Source organism: Salminus brasiliensis, chromosome 20 (assembly GCF_030463535.1).
Source record: "Salminus brasiliensis chromosome 20, fSalBra1.hap2, whole genome shotgun sequence".
In the NCBI taxonomy this organism is placed as follows: Eukaryota; Metazoa; Chordata; class Actinopteri; order Characiformes; family Bryconidae; genus Salminus; species Salminus brasiliensis.
In genome coordinates, this window is record NC_132897.1 from 10,574,794 (window position 1) to 10,597,742 (window position 22,949).

The following is a 22,949-nucleotide window of genomic DNA, read 5'->3' on the forward strand; positions in this document are numbered from 1 at the left end:
CCCTCAGTGTGCTATATGTCACATTCAGCCCTAGATATCAGAACTGTAATTCAGTGTGTAATACATATGTTTTAATGCTTTAATGAATGTCAATGACATGAATGAAATGAAAAAGATTTTTCTGTCTGTCTTTTTCTCGCTCTGTCTCATTCCCTCGCTCTCTAATCCATTGGAGGAAGAGCAGGATGAAAGTGTCCACCCAGCAGGGACTCTGGTATTAAGCCCGATAATACCAAAGCTCTCAGGTTTCTCTTGCGCAAAGCACTCACCCGTTTAACCAAAGTATAACCTTCAGCTATACACTGCCTGCACAACAGAGACCTGTAACACATGCGTACATACAGATCCATTGCAGCATAGATGCCGGACATCAATCTAACACACATTATCCAGTATACAAACACAGTGTTTTATAAGCTATTATAGTCTGATTTGCGCACTGTACGTTAGTACATTAGAACCAGTCAAAGCTCATTTATCAGATTCATTCGAGTGAATTACAGCTGATAATATTTCATAAATACACCTGATGTATAATCCAAGAACTATTGTAAACCTTGCTCCATGCTATGACAAGACAGACTATGCAAAACTTAAAAATATGGTGGACACAACCCAGTGTGTGTGTGCATGAGGCTATGTGTTTGCATAGCCACATACAGGGCAAGAGAGGTCAGCCCCATTGGTGTGGAAAGGCCCGGAGGTTTTGACCGCCCTGTGAGGGACAGAGCTCAAGGGCAAGGAAACAGGGAGGTGCCGACGGCTCTCATATGCTGACGGCTGGAATTGGATTGGCTGCTGGGATGAGCTCTTATTGGCAGTGTGGGCCCAGCGCAGTCTCACTCCACAGTGCACTACCTGCTGGACTGTGTGACTGGAACTCATTCCCTTCTCTCTCTACAGTGAGTACATGTCATTCAGCTTTTAGAAGGTGTAGTAATAGTGTAGTCATTCTTTTTATATTTCATTTTGTGTATATATATATATATAGTTTATATTTGATTTTTCTTTAATGGGGCAAATATGAAGACCTTTATGAATGACAGAATGGTTTGCATGGAGGATTATGGCTCAGTGCATTTAGTGATTATAACTGTACTATTATGTGAGGGATTATGTGAGTAGTAAATACAGCAGCTTGTGGTTTGTTAGTTCAAACCTTAAATTAGTATTCAAGTATGCATAGATTTTTGCTATGCATATTTACATTGAAATTAATTTAGCCATTGATTAATGCTGGTCAAATTATACATTAGTGTCATCATAAATTACTTATGCTTAAAACCACAAAGATTCGATTTTTTGTTTTGATCAGCGAGACGATAAATCCAGCCACCTGTGACGTGTCTCAGACGCCCCCTTGCTGTGGGTTAACTGGCTTTGACACTGCAGAGCTTGCTCACCCCAGGGCCTCTCTCTCTCTTTCTCTCACCCCCCTGTTAGTTTGTAAGCCCCTCTGACCGGTCTAGAATGTCACTGTGGATCATGTGGTCAGTGGAGCTTATTCCTGCCAGCAAAGACTTGGCAGTAATGCTTAATCTACACTTGTTGCTATTAATACTGCCCCTGCTGCCCATTTGAGCTGCGGGAGAGCGCTCACCTTTTACCACATTCACTGATGCCTCCTAGGAGGAAGCCAAATGAACCCCGGGGCAGCGCTAAAGCTTTGTCTGGAGACTATAACGAGTTTATATATAGAAACGTGATGTCATGTGGGCGTGACATGTCATGTGTAGTCTGTGTAGGTCCAGGCTGAGTGTTGCACGGTGTTTCATTATTGAAGTTCTAATAAATAACAATGTATGTAGTCGGTTCACACACCAGTGTCGATTTACGCTGAACTTTACACTAACCTTTAGATGGAACATTTTCCAACACTCTAAAGTTCATCCAAAGTTGAAGCTGTGGGAGTATGTTATGTACTCATGTATGTACGTGATACAAGTCTAGGGCATTTGGGGTCATTTGAAATATAAGATTGTATATGTTACCTTGAAATGAAGTTCAAAGGTAATGGTAAAGGTATGACCTCAGCAGTGTCTCGACTACATTCATTCGATTTAAAATGACATTTATTATAATTCTATATGTAAATCTATTATATATTAATACAAATTAATATATATTAAGGATATCACTCTACTTGGATGGTCCATTACAGATGCCTTGTAGGTGCTCAGCTGACATTCAACTGACATGATGAGAATATGTATTAAACTCAACTGAACTCTAAGTTAAATATAAATGATTGTCTATTGAATGTAACCCGACATGTAACCCTAACCCTAAGCTTAATATTACCTATACCCTTGAATCAACCCTAAATCCTAAACTAAACCTAAACCTAAACCTTACATCTTACCCAAGGTATTATTAGGTGTAGGGTTACAATCAATAGACAATCATTTACATTCAACTTCAGTTCAGTTCAGTTGCGTTTAATGGCCATTCAGTTGATGTTAATTGAATGTCAGGTGAACATTTATGAGACGTGTACAATGGACCAATGGAAAGTAAAGTGATACCATATTCATTTATTATGCATTCATACTCTAATGCCATCTCTACAGATAACACAATTACTGTTTACATGTTTAATTAACAAATAAAACAAATGTTTAGTATGAGTTTATAGCACATTTGACTATACAGGCTTTCCCCCTGAATTTCCCCATTAAATGCAAATATTACATTATTACCCCAGGGCTGACTGGATATCTAGGCGGTGAGGATGGCGAGCACTTTCACTCGATTGCTGTCCGGCCGCAACACGGCTGTGCTCATGGCCAGCCTCGGGGCAGGCACCCTGGGGGCTGGCTACATGATGAGCGAGTCTGGCATTTCTGCTGCCGAAAGGAAGAAGCTCTATCCTCCAAGGTGAGAGGTGGAATCATTGTGGCCGAAGTGTCAGTAGTGGCTGAACACAAACCCTGAGCTGTTAAGTAATGCTGGTTAGATAAAAGGTATTCACAGTAACAGATGAGACTTCACAGATTAGATGGACCTTCTTTGCGCAATACAAGTTTTTTTGATTGTGAAAATGCAAGGTTGTGTATCCCAAGAAGCTTTCACACACTTGGCTCAGAAGGCAAAATGCTCTAAATCGGGTCCAATGACAGAGAGTCACATCCTACACCACTGTCTGTGCCAGACTTGACATGCAAGGCAACATGACCTGATTCGTGGAGCATTACTTGTACGTACTGTACGCTCTGGGTAACACTAGATGTCTCTAATAAAAGTGCTGGTGGTCCATTTTAACACTTATGGTGAGAACAATGAATCTGTGGTTCAGAATGTCATTGAAATGGCTGTAACTAGTTGATACAGGCTTCATGTTATGAAGTGTGTGAAGTCTTTGGTCAACGTCTGGCCAACTACCATGTCCAAACCTCGTTTTCGCCCTTGTTTTTGCCATTGTGCCCTTACAACTTTTAATTGGACCATGGACCAGCAGACATTGATTTCACTTTCTTGGAATTCACTGCAGATCCTGCAGAAGTTACTGTTTTAAAGATACAAGGTTTTGTTACCACGGCAATTTTGTGAATTTGTGTTTTTAGCGCTGACTTCCCAGACCTTCGCAAACATAACAACTGCATGGCATCTGCTCTGACTCCTGCCATCTATGCTCGTCTGAGGGACAAGATCACCCCAAACAACTGGACACTAGACCAGTGCATTCAGACTGGGGTGGATAACCCTGGGCACCCATTCATCAAGACTGTGGGCATGGTGGCCGGCGACGAGGAGAGCTATGAGGTGCATTAGCCACACACTGCTAACACAGTAAACACACATCGCCCAGAGGGGCGTCTTCTGTCACAGCAGGCAAATCTCATCAGTGCGTGTTGTGGCTTCTCGTAGTATGCCCGGCCTGTGTTAATGAGTATGGTTGTAATCCTCAGATATTTGCTGACATCTTTGATCCAGTCATCAAGGACAGACACAATGGCTATGACCCAAAGACCATGAAACACCCTACAGATCTGGACAGCTCAAAGGTAAAGCCTACACTCTCGGGCTTGCTCAGACTGCTGCTATCTACAGTGGCTCAATCTCCATTGCAAATTGGGTTTCTTGGCAAAATGTATAAACGTTCAGCTGTTTGCAATAAACTAACCAAACAAGAACAATTTAAATAGCTCAACACAATTCTCTGAACACATTTGCAAATCAGGTGTTGTCTCCAGCATACCTGCTGCTACTAATCAAGGGCTTCATTAGTTACTTCAGATATGTTTGATATAAAACATCCAAAATTCCTGGACTGGCTAAGGGTTTTGTTAAATGTGACATTTGATTGCATGTTAAATATCAAGTCAAGGGAGTTGTCCAAAAAATTCAGAACAGAAATAACTGCCTTGCACAAACAAGGAAAAGTGAACACTGAATGTTCCTAGAGATACAGTTGGAAGCCTAGTTGCAAGTTTAAAGTTAAAGGAACACTGGCTACACTACCTGGATGTGGCAGAAACAGGATGCTATCACTGGCCTTCACCAGAATCCTGAATTGGCAGTCTCCATGCCCAAACACCTCTGCTGACCCAAAAGCACAAGAAAAGTCAGCTCTGTTGAAAAGTCATCTGCTCAGAACCAGATTAATAAGCCACAGAGGTTTTGGAATTCTATTCTGTGGAGCGATGAAACAAAACTGGAACTTTTTGGCCCTAAAGATCAGCGGTATGTCTGGTGGAGGTAGAATAAAACATATGCTAAAAAGAACACCCTGCCTAAACTGAAGCATGGTGGTAGCTTGTTGATGCTCAGGGGCTGCTTTGCTTCTGGCACTGACAAGCTGCAGTAAGTATCAGGAATTCCTTGGAGAAAATGTTATGCCTTCTGTGATGAAGCTGAAGTTTGGGCATCATTGGACCTTCACATACAATGATGATCCCGAGCATATTGCATAGTCCACCAATGCTTGATTTTAGAAAAGGTCCTGGAAGGTTCTGGAGTGGCCCCCACAGTCGCCTGACTTGAACCCCATAAAAAATATTTGGTGGAATTTGAAAAAGGCGGTTGTAGCACACAAACACAAGAATATTAGTGAACTGGAAGCCTTTTTTAGTTACTTCAGGAACACTGGCAGTGTCTGGCTATGGGATTGAAGTCTGACACTGCAGATGTCATTAAAAGTGGCATGTTGTGTTGAATTGGGAGAAAGCACTTGTTACATTAGTTGTGCTGAGTTATTAAAATTGTTCTTGTTTGGTTTATTTAAAGCTAAAACTGTTTTCATTGGGGGGTTGAATAATTTTAATTGCATCTATACCTCAAGAAATAAATGACAAAAGGAAACTGATAACATAGGGTGTTTCAGTTATAAATAAGCATAACATCAAAACATTACAACTGACACCCTTCAATATCAGACTTAAGGAGACCTGGCCTAGAGAGTTGACATTTTTGCTTTTTCCCAGCTCCCACCGCCCCTAAAACAAACCAGCATGGACCATGAATACCTGGGGTGTTGGGAGCTGAGATATGACTATAATATTTCTTTCTGGTGCAGATCACCTCTGGGATGTTTGACGAGCGTTATGTGCTGTCGTCCCGTGTGCGTACAGGCCGCAGTATCCGTGGCCTCAGCCTGCCCCCAGCATGCACACGCTCTGAGCGGCGTGAGGTAGAGCGTGTGGTGGTTCAGGCCCTGTCTGGCCTAAAAGGGGACCTGTCCGGCAAATACTACAGCCTGACTGAAATGACTGACAAGGATCAGCAGCAGCTTATTGACGTAAGACATTCCATTAAGGCTAACTGAGTGTAACTTTAGCAGATACAAATGTCCTTTACCATCCAACAGTAAGATATAAGGAGCACCTGGCACATCATTGACTTTTATTACTTTAGAAGTTAAGAAGCATTCAAAGAAGAAGAATGCAATAAAAGAACCACACTTGGTTCTCAAAAGAACTTCACAGTTGATGGTTTTTTTGATGTAAGTGAGAAAAAACTCTAAAGCTCACATAGCATTTAAATGTATAAAATCTCCAAAGCTAGTCATGAGATTGGGAAAAACATGATGCTGGCTGTTTCTCTCTAGTGCAGAACACCTCCGAGATGTTTGAAAAGCACTATGTGCAGGAGATCTAGCCTACAGCAGATTTCACCTCCAACCCAAATCTAACACACTTTACCCGAACAAGGACTTTTGAGGACAGTAATTAAGATGGATCAGGTTAATTTGATTAGAGACAAAGCTAAAGACTTCAATAAGGTAGATCTATAGAATTGCTAAGGTTTTTCTTTAAACTGTAAGGATTGGGACGTCTGATCATTCATTGTTTCTTCCCAAATTAATCCTGTTTTTGCTGGAGTAACTACTATCCAGAGTATGCTCTCTACTAGATTTTGGAGAAATGCTGTAAGGGTCTGATTTGCATTCAGCTACAAGAGCATTAGTGAGGTCAGGATGTTGGATAATCACCACCCGACCTCATCCCCAACCCCCCAGCTCATCCCAAAAGTATTGGATGTGGCTGAATGCATTAATTAGAATGGTTGTCCACAAATATACAGACATGTAGTATATCATTGTTGTCAAAATCCATTATGCATACTAACACACATACTGCTGCTCTTCTCTCATGCTGGCGTACCTCAGGAGCACTTCCTCTTTGATAAGCCAGTGTCTCCTCTCCTCACTGCCTCTGGTATGGCCAGAGACTGGCCTGATGCACGAGGCATTTGGTAAGACATAGGAAGTAGTGATCTTCAGTTAGAGTGTAGCTAACGCTGTTCTGTAGTAGTGACCATACCCTGCCTGTCTGTCCACTCTGGCATAAAGAAGCAATATTGAATGATTGCCATATAATGAACCTCTGCTTTAGCCTCAGAGATCAGACCCTCACCTACATCACACTTAACTTGAAAAGGTCAGGTATAAATTGGTGGTGTTGACTAAAGAGGGATGTAAGTCTCTCGTCTAATACAATCTGTTATAGGAGCCTTTCATTTGAATATTTCATGTCTACATGAGCGCTGTGAGGACCACTTGACTCATTTTACATTAAACTAACTTTTATTTGGAGTATTTAGCAGTGATTCTAGGACCTCTTTGAAAAGAGCAACTGAAAAAGTAGAAAACTATTCAGTTTAATAAAATTATCTCCTATTGAAGCTTCAAATCACTACATTTAGGTTCCAGTGCACTCCAGTGCACCATTATGTTAGTTTATTGGTGCTGCACCTGAGTGAATCAGTGGTTAAGCTGCTTAATCAGAGTGAAATAGGAGGTAATTGGTGGAATGGCTGGACAGGGATGGAAGCAGGGACAGAATTGAGACATTTAGCATTTAATCCAGACCCTACCTATCCTGTTCATCCCTCCCCCTCATTTTCTCCTTTGTTCTTGATTGGTCTGTCCATCCCAGGATCACTTCCTGTTTGACAAGCCTGTCTCGCCCTTGCTGACTTGTGCAGGGATGGCTCGTGACTGGCCTGATGCCAGGGGAATCTGGTATGGTGCATGAGATTTGCACCTCCAGTGCAGTGCACCACTTATTAACTGCATGCATTTTAATACTGACTGGCACATTTGGCAGATGTGCTAATGTAGCACGCATGTTTTGAGCAAAAGTGTGTTAAAGAAGAAATTCACTGATTTTTTTTTACTTCACATGTAAAAACTCTAATTGCATCTAGGGTTATACCAATACACCAGTGTTAGACATAGCATTGAAAATGGAAGGTTATCATCTAAAAACAGCAACTGAACAGAGATTACCACCAGTTCTGAATACTAGTCAAGCCATTTAATAGAGAAAATAATCAGCAGATTAACCTATAATATTAACAATTTCATTCCTTTAGGGTCGTAAGGATGATATTTATTTAAAACAGTCATCATATTGTTCACCTGGTAATGTTGCAACACTATTTTCATCAATATACTCCAAACTATAAATATGGAGTTTTGTTTGGACTTTTTTCTCAATGTTTTAAGCAATTTAATTAAATTAATAAAGTATACTACGACTACTACTACTACTACTACTACTAATAATAATAATAATAATAAGATAATACTACTAATAAAATGTTATATATGCTACTATTTGCTATTTGCTGCTATTATTTTATTCCACATCAGTTTGTTCAAAAATAAGTCTATAGTAAGCATGATACATTGTACCACTGTAAATAATACTAAACTAGTAAGTTTCTATGTAATGCAACATTTTACATTCAACCACTCAGAATAACTGAATCTTAAACAATGAACTGTTCAGAACTTTTGAAAAAGCAGTGGAATTTCCCTTTTTAATATGAGGTCGTTTGACCATTTTTATATTTAGACTCAAGTTTTCATCATATTCAAGCTAAATGTTAATGTCAACCAAAAACCTTCTTTTTTGCTTTTTTGTTTTTCAGTTTTTGACAGTTGAAACTGGCAGTTGTTTGAATATTATGTCAAAAATGTAATGGACTAAGAGAAATATTGTGATTCTATTATACTTTGAAATATTTTGTCTAAATGAATGGACCAAGAAAGGCTGCAAATAGACTTAGCATAAAATCTTTTTTCATCACAATCCGTTGAAAGGAAAGAAGGTTTTTTCTTCTGAATTTGCTATTTTGGAGATGGAAGGTTTTCTTTTGTGTGACAGCAACAAAATACATGGTAATAAGGTAAATGCATGGGTGCTTTTAGGGAGTTTAATAGGGAGTTCTAAATCTGGTGGATGTGTCATTTTACAGGCACAACAATGAGAAAACATTCTTAATCTGGATCAATGAGGAGGACCACACCCGCGTCATCTCCATGGAGAAGGGTGGCAATATGAAAAGGGTCTTTGAGAGATTCTGCAGAGGACTGAAAGAAGTATGTCTGAATGACTCACAAGAACATGATTCTCGTATTCTTATTATGAATCAGAAATGACTACATTTGAGTGTTGTACCTCCTCTCTATAGGTGGAGAGGCTGATTAAGGAGAGAGGCTGGGAGTTCATGTGGAATGAACATCTGGGCTACATCCTGACATGCCCCTCCAACCTGGGCACTGGCCTAAGGGCTGGAGTCCATGTCCGTCTGCCACTTCTCAGCAAGGTACTGCCAAACAAATTGAATCATGGATCATTAGAGTGGAGAACCATTTATCTGGGAGAATGAGATTGTGTTGAAAATGCACAGCTCTGTTCTGATCCTATCTTATTGTATACCTATCCCCCCAAAGGACCCACGCTTCTCTAAGATTCTGGATAACCTCAGGCTACAGAAGCGCGGCACAGGTGGTGTGGACACTGCTGCTGTAGGGGATACTTTCGACATCTCCAACCTCGACCGGCTGGGCAAGTCTGAGGTAAATATTTCGCCATATTGAAGGTCTTACCTTCACCAAACGCCTTCAGAGGATTGAGGAAAAAAAGTTAATGGTAAATCTCTGCACTGGAGGGCAACCTTATTACACCGAAAAGGTTAGGAGCTGTCAGACAAGGCCTTCCTCTATTAGTCTGCGTAAAACTGGAGGCAGTTTTAGCCTATTCTTACACTCCTTAAATCAATGCTGTAGAGCAAGAGTACCCAATCCTGATTGTGGAGATCAATCACCCTGAAGAGTTCAGACCCAACACACCTGGCTCTGATATTCATGCAACTGAAGACCTATATTACATGGAGCAGGTGTATTAGAGTCAGGATTGAAGCTACAATCCCAATAAGAACCATTCTTGGGACCCTTCGCAAATTAAATTTGCCTGTCTAAAGAACCTTTTTAAGGTTTAAAGAACCTCACATTTAGTTCTATACCATATGACTTTTAACATTTATGTAGAGCTACATGTCCAAGGCAGGAAGTATCTGGGTACCTTTATTTATATTAGTGTAGACTATTCCTAGATAGACAGAATTTTGTCTAAAGCCTAAAATGTGTGACAAACCCATCTGTAATGTTTAAGACCACTAAGGTGTATTTATAGCAGGCTGGCTCATTTCAACCTCCATTGTTCCAGGTTGAGCTTGTTCAGTGTGTGGTCGACGGTGTCAACTTTCTGATTGAGTGTGAGAAGAGGCTGGAGAAGGGCCAGGACATCAAAGTTCCAGCACCCATCTCCCAGTTCAGGAAATGAGCCGTTTCATCTCAGAACGTCCAGCTGAGAGCATGGCTGATGAAAGATCCACAGGCCGTGCCCTCTGCAATCTCCACTACTACTGCAGGTCTTACTGGAAATCTAGACTCAATAAACCCTTCTAATAAAACTGCTCCGTGTGTTTGGTGGAGTTTGTCTAGCGATTTCTGACACCAATGCAATGAGCAAAATGATTTCACTGTGTAGTAGGCTAGGCTATGTGATCATTGGCAGACATACAGAACACATTTGTATTGGTATAGCACGGAAGGAAAGACCTTAAGAGAAGGTAGATCAGGGGTTAAAACAACAGTATTTTGAAATGAGAGGCTGCAGTGAAGTTGGCCTCATGTTAATGGCATTTTAGCTGGCAATTAATTGCCATAGCTATAACTGAGATTAACAATTTAATTGTCTACTAGAATTAGTGTCTCTCAATGAGTGACTGACGGAGTGACACAGTAGGTAATGCTAAACATGTAATTAAATGAAGTGACCTTGTATTCATCCTCGATCATCATGTTGGCATAAGTAATGAAAGAAAGCAGGACAGCTCTCCAGTTACATTTTATTTATAATCAAATATAATACTGGTTGAAATATGAATCATGAGAAATATGAATGAGTTGTCTGTTCGCTGAGAAAGTCCTATCTTTCAGTAGAAAGACGCTATGCTATGCTAGCAGCTGGAGAGTTTTTTGCTCATATTTTTTAGGCTGTCAAGAGAAAATGAAGAATTTGCTGCAGACATTCATTTGCGTGTGCATTTAAAAAACATTAAAGACTGTTGCACACAGACTGAGATAGGAATTTCCTTTTTTTTAACCAGGCAAAACGTCTTTAAGTTCAAAAAGAGACACTTGGTACACCCTATGTAGGTCATAGAATAGTGGCTTCTGCATCCAAATAGAACATTATATCTAATATATGACCCTTTATATTCAGTCACAGGCTGCATGAGTCCCTGTTTAACAGTTAATGCATTATTTGAGTGGAGAAGCAGTAGTTTCAGGAGTTATAGTGCACTAAATGGGAAGTAGGAAGCCATTTGAGATGCAAATGATGGGTCAGCTATATTTTCAAGAAGTGAGTGTTTCATTCTGGAGATTAAACTTAATGATCACAGCCAGGGGGTCTGCAACTCAGTTTGAGCTTCATGACACAAACACTATGCAGTCAATTACAGCCCACTAAAACTAAACTTGCTTTCTTATATTTGCACATTGAAAAGGTACGATGTTGTTATATGACATATTCTTCTGTTCTTTTCTGCAGAATATTTGAAAGCTGACATCCCACAGTTTTTAAGCTGTTGGCACTATTCTAGCTCCAGATTGTTCAGCCTTATTGTGTGATTCTGGCTTGTATACAATTTTTTTTCCATAGGAATAAATGGTGAATGGTGTGCGGATAATACAAATACACTAGTAACAACCAACCAACATGGAGTACCACAGCAACCACTTGGTAACATGCTTGCAACCACATGAGGCACCATGGCAACCACCTAGAATGCCATAACAAATGCATAGGAACCACTAAGCTGTTTATGATTTTTTACTGACCTAGGGCCAATAGAAATTCTCCAAAATGACATTAACTTCCACTGAAAGGACAAGATTGTGTTTTTCATCTACTGTAAAGTTGCCATTTTGGAGATACAAGATTTTTGTCTGACAGTGATGATGTATTTGTCACATACTGAAATATATGTGTCTAACATGTATTGTTTTTAATGATAGCATATAAATTATATTTACTCAATTAAATGTTTACTACATATACTGTATGTGCATACACAAAATGACTGGGATACCTACTCATTCATCAAGTCAAGAGTTTACCCTGCTTTTGTTGGAGTAACTGTCCTGGGTAAGCTTTCTTTCTAGCATTTGGATCCTTGCTGTGAGGATTTGATTACATTCAGCAACAAGATGTGAGGTCAGAATTTTGGATGATTCCCATCCCAACGCATCCCCCAACCTCTAACTCATCCCAAAGGTGTTGGATGAAGCACCATCATTGCAGAAAACACAGTTCCACTGCTCCACAGCTCAATGCTGGCTGGCTTTATACCCCTATAGCCCATGCCTTCTATTAGGAATAGTGCCAGTAGGTTTATGTTTGTCTGCTCCAGAGAGTCCCATTGTATTGGCAAGATTTCTCACAGGGACTGTGAGTGTGTGTGTGCATTTGCACATCTATTTCAGCAATGTGTGCTGAATTTATTCATTAAAAGGTGTGTCCCCATATGCAGTGTATATGTATTTACTTACCAATTATAAATATATTTTATGCATATATCCAGTATAAAATATGTATATACATGCATACAATCTTTTAGAATATATGCCCAGCTCCTCATGATATGTGTGCATATATGGCCATATGTCAGATTTCCATATGGATTCTACTGGTCCACACATGATGACCTAGCCTTGTCTGGTCTGATCAGCAGAAAGCTAAGACTTTCTACTGGGCTGATTTCCTTTTCTGCAAGTGGATTAATGACGTGTCCCTCATAATACCATTACGGGCTTGCGGTGGAGGACTCATATTATTGCATGGGGGAAAGAAAGGCTGGCCTAGCATGAGACTCCCAAGTTGAAATCATCATTTTACATTAAACTATGACCAGTTTTCCTGCTCTAATTCAAAGCTAATCTCGTGTCAGTGCAGGAAGGTGACCTCTGGAGTGAGAAAGTGAAAAAGTCACAGTGTTCCATTCAGAGTGTCCAGGAACACGTAGCCCATAAGCCTGAAATGAATCCAGCTGTATTTATAGTAGGTTGGGGCATGCCGTCTCTGCTCTCATACTCATGCTAATGTGAGGCTGCACTGTGGGAGCTGAGTGAAGAAGTGTGCTGCTTTCGCCAGTGGATCCTCTCAATATAGTGTAACTCTGGGTTGAAGCTGTTAAACACCAATTCATAAATGTATCAGTTCATTTGATGGGAATTCATAATTCTAAAGAAACATAATTGGTCTTTCACAATGAAGTCTGAGGTGTTTAATGGGGCTATTCTATGGCAATAGAAGTTTTGGCCTACCAGCAAGCCATAGGCTTTTTAAGTGGTCAAGTGGTTTTAAGCTTTTTCCATGGTTTGAGCCCTGTAGCTGCTCTGTACACTGTATAAATCATACTGGATTGTCACGTCTGCCTCTGTTTTGTTTCTCCGTGTGCTCTTAAGCACATGGCTCTGTTTGTGCACATGGCTCACCTGTGCCTCCTCTGTAGCCACACCCCCTTGTTAGTCACAAGTGTGCCTTGTTAGTCCCTGTATAAGTACCCCTTCGTTTGCACATTCCCTTGTCTGGTCTTGTATGTTATCATGTTGGTTTGTGGTCATATTACTTTATGGTGACCTGGCATGCTCGTTATCTTTCTTAGCATCAGTGTTTGCCCCCCCCTCCTCTTTGTACCTTTTAAAAACCTGCATTTACCTCTGCCTCCAAGCTCCACACACACTGTGACATGGATCAATAGAAATCCAATAGACCAATAGAAATGCTCTGAATAACTTGGAGTAAATTCTTTTATTTTACATTGACTTCCATTTTGCTTCCCCCTGTAAAGCCACCATATTGGAGATACATGTTTTCACTGATGTATATGCTTTTGGCATAAAGTGTTTTTTCCCCTCTAAATACATTCATAGCAAAAAGGTACATGCATGGTGTTATAAGGCAAACTAGTCCCCAACGAAAACATACAGCATTTCAGATTAACCACTCTTTTACCTTTAATAACATTAAAACTGTAAAGCAAATACATATTTTGTATAGCAAATAAAAAGTGCCAGTTCACCAGAACTGTTTCTGAACATTTGGAGGCCCTAAGCACCGCAACAGCCCCACCTACTGGCCACAATGATATTACTTTGCATGCTAGAAGAAAAATGAAGTCATGCTGAGTTCATCTTGATCAAGAAACGGTATAATAAAGGTAAAGACTTCCTGTTAGAGCGATACAAACACATGTATGTAATTTAAAGTGATGGATTTCTGCAGCAGGGTTTCAGTCATCACGGCACTGGTTCAGCAGCCAACTAACCAGCAGGTGGCAGTATGCAAACGTGAGAAAAAAAACAAACTTGCCATTGACACACACACACACACACACACACACACATCCACTACGTGTTCATTCTCCTCCACTGCAAAATACACAGGCGTATCTAGTTGGATTAGAGTGCAAATTTGATGCCGATTACTGAGATTAGCGTTTACTGTTAGCCTTCCCAGCACAGCACCCTAGTGGTGAGCCTTCTAACCATTCACAGAGAAGAGAGACTTACTCCAGGTTTTTTAGTGAGTGTGTGACATAGATATATAAAAACTCTCTCTCTCTCTCTCTCTCTCTCTCTCTCTCTCTCTCTCTCTCTCTCTCTCTCTCTCTCTCTCTCTCTCTCTCTCTCTCACACACACACACACAGAGAGAGAGAGAGTGTGTTTTTATATATCTATGTCAGTGCAGGTGCAATTAAATGTCATGCATTTGTGCAGGATAATCGAGTATCAAAACCACTGGGGGATCACCAGATTATGATAGACAACCCGCTCAGGTCCCAGACAGGGACATCCTGCTGGTCACGGATGTGTGCACTGTGTGGATAGACATGAGATGGCACGCTCCTGGCTGTGACCTTCATGGTGGCTTGCTCCTCTCTCCGGCACTGATTTCTGATTTACCGTTGAGCTGCCACTCCTGTCAGGGCCTATAGGGTGCTTTCCATGCACACACAGAGGAACTCAAGGGCAAGTATAGGCAGGTGAAGCTACAAGACTGCAAGGAAAAGCAGAGGGGGTGTTTCTGAGAAGCAGCACAGGCTTTTTGGGTACACAGTGTTTTTTTAGGGTTGAAAAACAGAAGTACAAGTAGTTGATAAGAAGGTAGGCTACTGTTCTGTTTGCCAGTCTTCTTTCAGGGGTGGGTCCTTAACTTGAGGATCATTGTTGTTGATCATTAAGCTAAGACGTGTGGACCTACAGTCTCAAAAATAAAGACAAAAATGTTTTGGGTTTTTTTTTTTTCTGTAAATGAGGGTGTGAAGAAACATCTCCACATAATGCAGATGTTCTTTCCCAGCTTCATAGCAACACGTGTCTAATTAATATACAATTAATTATTTATTATTAACTAATCTACTTATCATTTTTAATGAGAATTTTCCCAGTTTGTTGTTTTTTTTATTTCTTGGAATAATTTGATTATACATATACATATAAACAAAGTCATCCCGTGGTTTGCAGTGTTGTTTACAGTGGTAGTGATAACTTCCTAGTGTTTTAAAATGAAAAATAGCAAGTTTGGCTTTCTAAATCGACCAGTAGACTTACACACTCAATCTGATTTTTATCGCCTGTTTAATGATGTTTTATTCACACCATTTTCACAACCAGTAGCTTTCTGTGACACATTAAGACATGTTTTACTGGCCGTTGATAGTTGGTAATTATTTGTCTTGTGAACATCTCAACCCATGGTTCTCATCACTATCCCTGTGAAGAAATCCTAGTCGGAGAGTTTCTCATCAAACCACTCTGAATGACTTTGTGTACATATCAACCATTAAACTATGCTGGATTCAGTGAAATTCCCATTTAATTATGCAGAGCGTTTGTAAAATCGGTGGAGTTCCAATTTAGGAGTGTATGAAGAATGGTGTGCTGGTCTCTAAATCAATATAATCCAAAGTGTAGGTGAGAATTAATGTGCCTTCTGTTTGCTCCACAACTCATTACGGGTTCACTTGCATAAATAACTGAGGCACAAAGTTCTCAAAACTGCTACTGTACACCTCAACCCCAGTTCCTTTAAGCAGGGACGTCCCCATCCAGTCATGGAACCCCACAGCGGTGCACAATTTACTATGCTCCCCTGCTCGAACACACCTGATTCAACCAATTAGGGGCTTGATAGTTAGCTGATAAGTTGAATGAGGTGACTCACAGTCAGGAAAACACAAACCCACCCAGGACTTCTGTTCCACAAAAAGCTTCACTCAACAGTTCTGATAGACCTACCCCCTACACACACAAACGCACACACACACACACACACTTACAAGTCACTGACATATCGCAATCATGTGATTATCATACAATGTTTACCATAAATTTGGCACGTTGCAGAAAATAAGAAATGCGCCTCTAAAGGGAGCGTGCGAGCACAGGAGGTAGAGCGAGTCTGGCCCTCTCCGAGCAGATGCTGAGGCTGATGATGATGGATGTGTAAGCGGAGGTTGTGCGGGGACCAGGGGAGCCTCCTGCAGGCCCCGCACATTCTGTTGTTTCATGAGATCTCATCCACTAATTCTCAGAGACAATTAACTTTATATGGAGAGAAAGAGAGAGAGAGAGAGAGAGAGAGGGATAGGGGCACCATACTGAAACTAGCCGTGTTGTGTTTTGTCTTCCTGGAGGCGTTGGGTAGATTTAGGCAGCGGGTTCTCTTTCTGCTTTTTAATTATTTCACTTCTTAAAAGCATAAACTTTTAAAGTCTTCACTGAGGTTAATGCTGTTAGTGTTTATTTCTATATTCAATATATATGTAGATATGCGTGTGTGTGCACGTGTGTGTATGTATGTGTACATGAATACTGTGTAAAGCTGTTTGCTGGAACTGAACTAATCCATACAATGGCTGGAATTCACACAGTAGTCAACAACCAAACCTGTGTCCTTCTGACCAACATATCAATAGTCTTATATACAATAATAATACATATAGACCTGATTTCATTTAATTTGATTTAATTTAATTTTACATTGAAAATTAAATTTCCACCAGGATAATTATATACCTTTACACAGTATGTCATTTATGAAAGGATAACATTTACGTGTATTTTTCAGATGCATTAATACTGACTGGAAATGCTGTATACAATGTGTTAATTGTGTGCTGTCATATGTGTTTAACTGCTCTCTCAGGCTATTATTACTGCTATTTGAAGCATTTAATAAACTGACTTATTGGTTGATTAGGAGCCTCTTCTGACTGCAAGACTCTTTTTCGAAATGCGTTTACACACAAACGGACTATTATTGAGATGCTGGTGGGACAAAGCAGATATTTGCGGCCTCTAAAGCCTCCCCAATGGCAACTGCTTCAAAGCACACAAAGGGTGCAGGAGCAAAACATGTCTGTGATTACTCGCTAATTGGTTCCAATCCTGCTCCATCCAGTGTGGACAAAAAGACATCTCTGCTGGTTGTCAATCTCTAGATCTCAGTGGTCTCTGTGTTATGCCATGGCACCCTTCGAGAGTGCTCTTGTGTGCTATCTATGTGTGTGTGTTTGTGTGTGTGTGTGTATGTGTATCAGAAACAGCAAGCCAGCATTCTGTTTTTCTATGTTTTCTTCAAGCAAGTGCGCTTTGAAAAATTCACTATCATATGTTTTTGATTTGTTTTGAAAAATGCTCATCATCAAATTCAGCTATCTATAATGCTAGATTCCCCCCATAGCTGTTGTTCTTTGGAAGGACCTCTAAAGACAAATTGCGGAGCCAAGACCATACTGTTGGTTCTCAAGTAGAACCTATGATTCCTGGAACCTGAATAGGTAATTTACAACAATTGTTTTTACAACGTTTTTTTGTCTTCTTAAAAACCCACCTGCCGAAAGAGGTTCTTCTACAGCATGGCTCCAAAGAATCGCTCCACATTTTTATGGAACAGTTCTCTATGTCTCTTGCTATGTAATGGCCCATAAACATCCAAGAATGGAGGCACTACAGTGATCTCCAAGAGCCTCAGCCATGAAGGCTGACAAGTGCAATAGTGGAGTACTTATCAGCCAAAATATTTATGTTCCCTGTGACACACTGAGCAAACCTGCGAGACATTGTGCAAGACAACATAATGGCGTGAGACTTGAGCACATGTAGCACATTCTGACAGCCAGTATGAGATGAAAGGATGTGCCTGAAGATGCACAGTCAACTGATCCAGTAATAGAAACATTTTCTCCCATTGCACCTCCCTGAAAATTACTGCTGAGGATGTTATGCTCTCTCCATCAGCTGAGGAAGGATATTTTTGTCCTTGATTGACATTCACATTCATTTTTCTACAACAGTCATACGCCCCTCAATGCAATGATGGACCATTCTCATGTTGGACGTTACTGAAAATGATTTTATTCACCCATTTACAATAAATTGATATAAACCTGCCCAGGTGTGTTGCATTTTGGTAAGGATAACGTTTAAGAAAAGGAAAGAAAACCAAAAAACACGTCAGTAATAAGCACATACAGTAAGTCAAAACATATCACAAACAGACCAGCAGGTAACAAGAATGCTTTTTTTATCTACACAAACAGCCTATTCAAGTTCATTTTGCTTTATGTAAACTCCCCTCGGTGCTCCTCGCCAATGGACATGCAGCTGAACCGGATTCTTGGAGAACCTGCTCATAATACATCTTACTCGCCTGTACAAAACGATGAGAACCAACCCACATGTGCCCCATGCTTCAAACCAATCATGGCATGCAGTACACGTGGCTGCCTTGAACTGATATCAACCTCAATGTTCAGATCAATAAAATACTGGATGCGATGCTATTCTTTTACAAAGAAGGAACAGCAGCAAGAAGGGAAATAAATAAATATGTATGAATAAATAAGTAAATAAATAAATAAACATTAAGAGCAAAGTACACAAGTGACCAGAAATTCTCCAAAACATTAATGAAGATAGGGTGGATGGTGGTGTTATAGGCCATCTGGTTGTAAGGGACATACCTGTCATTGGGCCTCAGTTATGAAGGTATTGTTGAATTCACTGTCCAACTAAATAAAAAGCAATTCAACTTCCATACAGAGGGAAGTCTGGCTATTTTGAAAAGACTACAGTTGATAGTTGCACAGGAATTTACTATTTTTTCCAGATGGCCCAGAATACCAAAACCAGCCATGTTAAAACAAGAACTCACTGTAAAAAAAGGTTTGAAATTTTAACTTAAAGTGTAAGTTCACCTGTCTGCCTTAGAATTGTGATTTGATTTTGTTGAGCAAATAATAAGCTAACACTCAGTTTGTTGGTTTGTTAACTTTCTTTTAAAAGTTGAATAACTTTTAAATATTTTAAGGTTGCCAGGTCACACTTAAAAAAAAGTTAAAACAACAAATCTGTTTTTACAGTTGTGCAAACAAAGTCAGGATTTTGCTGAAATTTCCACTTTCCATTTTCCCTTTAAGGCTGCCAATTGTAATTCCCCATAGTTAGCCCACCCTTAGCTCCTGAGTGCTCCTCGACTGTTGGTGAACTACTCGGTGGGGACTTTCTTATTTTTTTTCTTTTCTTTTTTCTCTTTTTTTCCCGAGGACCTCTTTTCTGTATGATTTCTGTCCCGTTAGGTGAAGCTCATGGACACCGTGTGCTCGAGCGCTTTGCGGCGCAGTGACGCGATACTGGTCCCTCTCCACACGTCACTGTCCGGCGAGCTGCACAGCTGGGGCGAGCCGCTCACGTTGGTCGGACCGGAGAGGGAGGCGGGCACCATGCCGGGGAAGGTGGGCTGGTACAGGTGCGACTGCAGCCCGGAACCGTTGGACTGTAAGCTGTTGGAAAGGCCCATGGAGTTTGGGGGCGGCCCGGCTCCCAGGCTGCACTGCGACAGCGACTGCGCCATGGCCTGCTGGCGGCCCAGAGAGGGCGGCAGCTGCAGCTGGGAGACCCCGGGCATGCCGGCCGCCGCCCAACGCGTGTCGTTGGCGTGGAAGGAGCACAGACCGTCCCCCATGGCGGCGGCAGCGGCCGCGGCGGACGGGAACTGCGGCAGGCTGTGGGTGGGTAACAGCGTGCCTGGAGCGCGGAACACGTTGGTGGTCTTCTTGCGTTTCTTCCATTTGGCGCGGCGGTTCTGGAACCAGACCTGAAGACAGTCGCGATGGATTAAGATTAAGAAAAACTGACTGTTTCATGTGTTAAGTTCATTGAACAAAACACAAATACATTTTACACTCCGTTAACTTATTAAATAGCAATTTTTCTTTTTTTCTTTTTTTTCTCTAAGACCTCTTTTTCTGTATGATTTCTGCCCCGTTAGGTGAAGCTCGTGGTCACCGTGTGATCGAGTTTAAGACCGTCTAGGTTACGTTAAAAGACTCAGTTATTTTTGTCAACATGCTATCCTACCAAAAACAAACTTGCCAAAAGTACACTGAATCTGTTCATTTCTTTAAACGTTTTTATATAGCAGAACCCCTTTCCCCCCATTTTCACTGTTCTTATACATTGTGTCAAAATGTCATGATGAATAGTTTAATAGAAATGCTCCAAATTACTTGAAATGTATAAAATCTTTTTGCATTGGCTACCATTGAAAATTAAGAAGAGTGTTTGCTTTCTTATGTAAAGCTATTGTGTTAGAGATGCGAGTTTTTTTATATCAAATTTTATATTTTTAAAAAGAGTATTAACATCTTAACCTCTTAAATATTTAAAAGCGCTGACATTTTGGCAGTTCTATTTACAGACCAAGACTAAAATAAAAACAAAATATTTTTTGTCTTTTTTTTAATTTTTTTTTTTTACATTATTTCCCCAATTCTCTCATTTGAAATATGTCCGTATCTGGTCTGTTTTGACAGATTAATGCTCCGTACTTTGCTCTAAAGCTCTTCAGTGTTTGCAAACATGTTTCTAAACTATAACCCCGGTTATAATTACTACAAATCTTTAGAGCGCAAATTAAATTCCAGAATTATAAAAGTTGGTCCTGGACAGAAACACGGCTTCTTCTGAAAAGCTGGAGAGTAATGTTTGGCGGCTTGGCTGGGATGAAGCCGTTATGGATGAAAGGCCATTCCAAGAGATAAATGGTTGGCTGGCCTCGGTACTTCATCACCTGGACTGAGAATGAATATATCATAACGCGCCCGTTATTTTGAACATCTATTTTCTTCTTTCTTTGGTAGAAAATAGGGTTTGTTATTTAAACGACTGAGCTGTTTGCTTTGACAAATGATGATGATGATGCGTTCAGCAGAATGGATCGCGCAGCATCATTTATTGAATAATTAGCTTCGTTCTGACTTTATATGAGAACGATCCCGGGTCGTTACGGCTAATGCAATGTTTGGATGATGATGATTCGGTTAATTATTAAAATGAGCGTAAAGTTGGGTGAAATTAAAACTAACATTCAGTGAATATTTTATTGTATATTAATATATATATATATATATATATATATATATATATATATATATATATATATATATATATATATATATATATATATATATATATATATGCCGTGTAACATTTCAGGGATAATAAAACGAAACAATAAATATAAACAAAGAAAGGTAATACTATATATATATATATATGCCTAATAAAGAGGGTCAGTAAGTCAGCACCAGGGACAACGTCAGTACATTTACGATGGCTTATTCGATTTGATACAAGCCTACTGTGAAAATACAATTTTCCCTTTTTGTGGACCTTTTTTTGTTTGTTTAGTCAGCCAAGTACGCCAATGTGATCTGTTATAATAATAATAATAATAATAATAATACGCGTTTGTAACGTCATCGTAATAAAGTTTTGTTTGTTGTTTATTTGACTTTTTACATGTGGGTTTTAATAAACAGGCAACTCTAAAGTGCACAGTAGCTAATAACGAATTTGAATTCCCTGCTGTCAAACAGAACTATCCGGCTTTTTGTTTGGTCTCACCTGCACGCGGGACTCGGTTAATCCGATCCTGAGCGCCAGTTCCTCCCTCATGAAGATGTCCGGATAATGGGTTTTTGCAAAGCTCCTCTCCAGTTCGTTAAGCTGCGCCGGAGTAAAGCGGGTCCTGTGTCGTTTCTGTTTCTGGCTCTGCTGTCCGCCACCCTGAGCCGAGCTCTGCTGTTGCTGCTGCTGCTGTTTGTCCTGCTCTTTGGAGCCGACTTGCTGCATGCCGTTGGGGTTTGATCCGCCATTGTTTATGTCTTCCCCGGGGAGCAGGGTGGTCCCCTCGACCGCGTCGACCGCGCCGGTACTCAGGTCGCCCGGATGACCGCCGTCCGCGGTGCCGAGCCTGCACTTTAAAGCGTCCCGGTGGCCGAGCAGCTCTGCTGCGGCATCCTTCATCCCTGCGAGAACATGGGGCGACAGGAATTAAGCTTTTCCATCTGACGAGAAAACCTGCAAACATCTAGTCAGTTCCAGCATCAGCAACAAGGAAACATACACACACTCAAGTTTTAGCGTTGAACTACGCTTATACTAGGATCTTCTTCAACCTGTCTAAACCAACAAAGTTCAAACTCCATCCCATCGTTAAGTCATGATTGCATTCTATCAATATTTAGACAGGTTGATGAAACGAGCTAGATGTAATTAATTCAGCAGATAATGAATTACAATATCAAGTCGTTTAGAGCTGAAAATTAGATTACGAATTAAGTCCACATCAATTCATAATTGTATAGATTGAAAGTTCCTCTAGCTTACAGTGGAGCTGGAGACCGGAGTTGGGTGGCGATAACTCACCGAGGCGAGCATCCAGGAGGTCGGCGTGAGAGAGCATGGCGCAGCGCTCCTGCTAGCCCTAAAAAACTTTTAACTCCCTTTAAAAAGCATATAGTGGGCAAATGAAGAAAAATTCGCCGTGTGCTTAAAAAAAGGAGGCTCCCAGCATTATAATGTTCTTTAGAGAGACAGGGAGGCGCTTAATAGTTGGATGAACCCATGAGCTTCCTCAGATGAGAGCCAATCAGAGCTTGAAGCCTGGAAATGGCCGCAACCAACCACCAGGCATCCACAAAGCAGCTCCATCTGCAATTACTGTCTCCTTAATAGCGCGGCTGATTTATTGTATCAGCCCCTTATTATAGGCAATAAATGACTTCATAATCATAGCAC

The 22,949-nt window shown here is 40.6% G+C and overlaps 2 protein-coding genes across 3 annotated transcripts; one reads left to right on the forward strand and one right to left on the reverse strand.

Moving 5' to 3' along the window:
- Positions 1-848: 848 nt before the first annotated feature.
- On the forward strand, positions 849-10,155 carry ckmt2b (creatine kinase, mitochondrial 2b (sarcomeric)). Its single transcript, XM_072664340.1, has 10 exons — positions 849-902; positions 2,705-2,877; positions 3,564-3,762; positions 3,909-4,004; positions 5,516-5,737; positions 6,608-6,693; positions 8,704-8,827; positions 8,920-9,054; positions 9,182-9,307; positions 9,957-10,155. Exons 2-10 carry the CDS (start codon positions 2,732-2,734, stop codon positions 10,071-10,073), a joined length of 1,251 nt encoding a protein of 416 aa, XP_072520441.1. The 5' UTR covers positions 849-902; positions 2,705-2,731; the 3' UTR covers positions 10,074-10,155.
- An 8,043-nt stretch (positions 10,156-18,198) lies between these two features.
- On the reverse strand, positions 18,199-22,713 carry otpb (orthopedia homeobox b). 2 transcript variants are annotated; one of them, XM_072664723.1, is made up of 3 exons: positions 22,578-22,713; positions 21,774-22,177; positions 18,199-19,962 (listed from the first exon to the last, which is right to left on the reverse strand). In XM_072664723.1, exons 1-3 carry the CDS (start codon positions 22,612-22,614, stop codon positions 19,441-19,443), a joined length of 963 nt encoding a protein of 320 aa, XP_072520824.1. In that variant the 5' UTR covers positions 22,615-22,713; the 3' UTR covers positions 18,199-19,440. The 2 variants fall into 2 exon arrangements, with proteins under 2 accessions (XP_072520824.1, XP_072520823.1); XM_072664722.1 differs by having other exon boundaries at positions 22,539-22,713.
- Between the last annotated feature and the right edge of the window lie 236 nt (positions 22,714-22,949).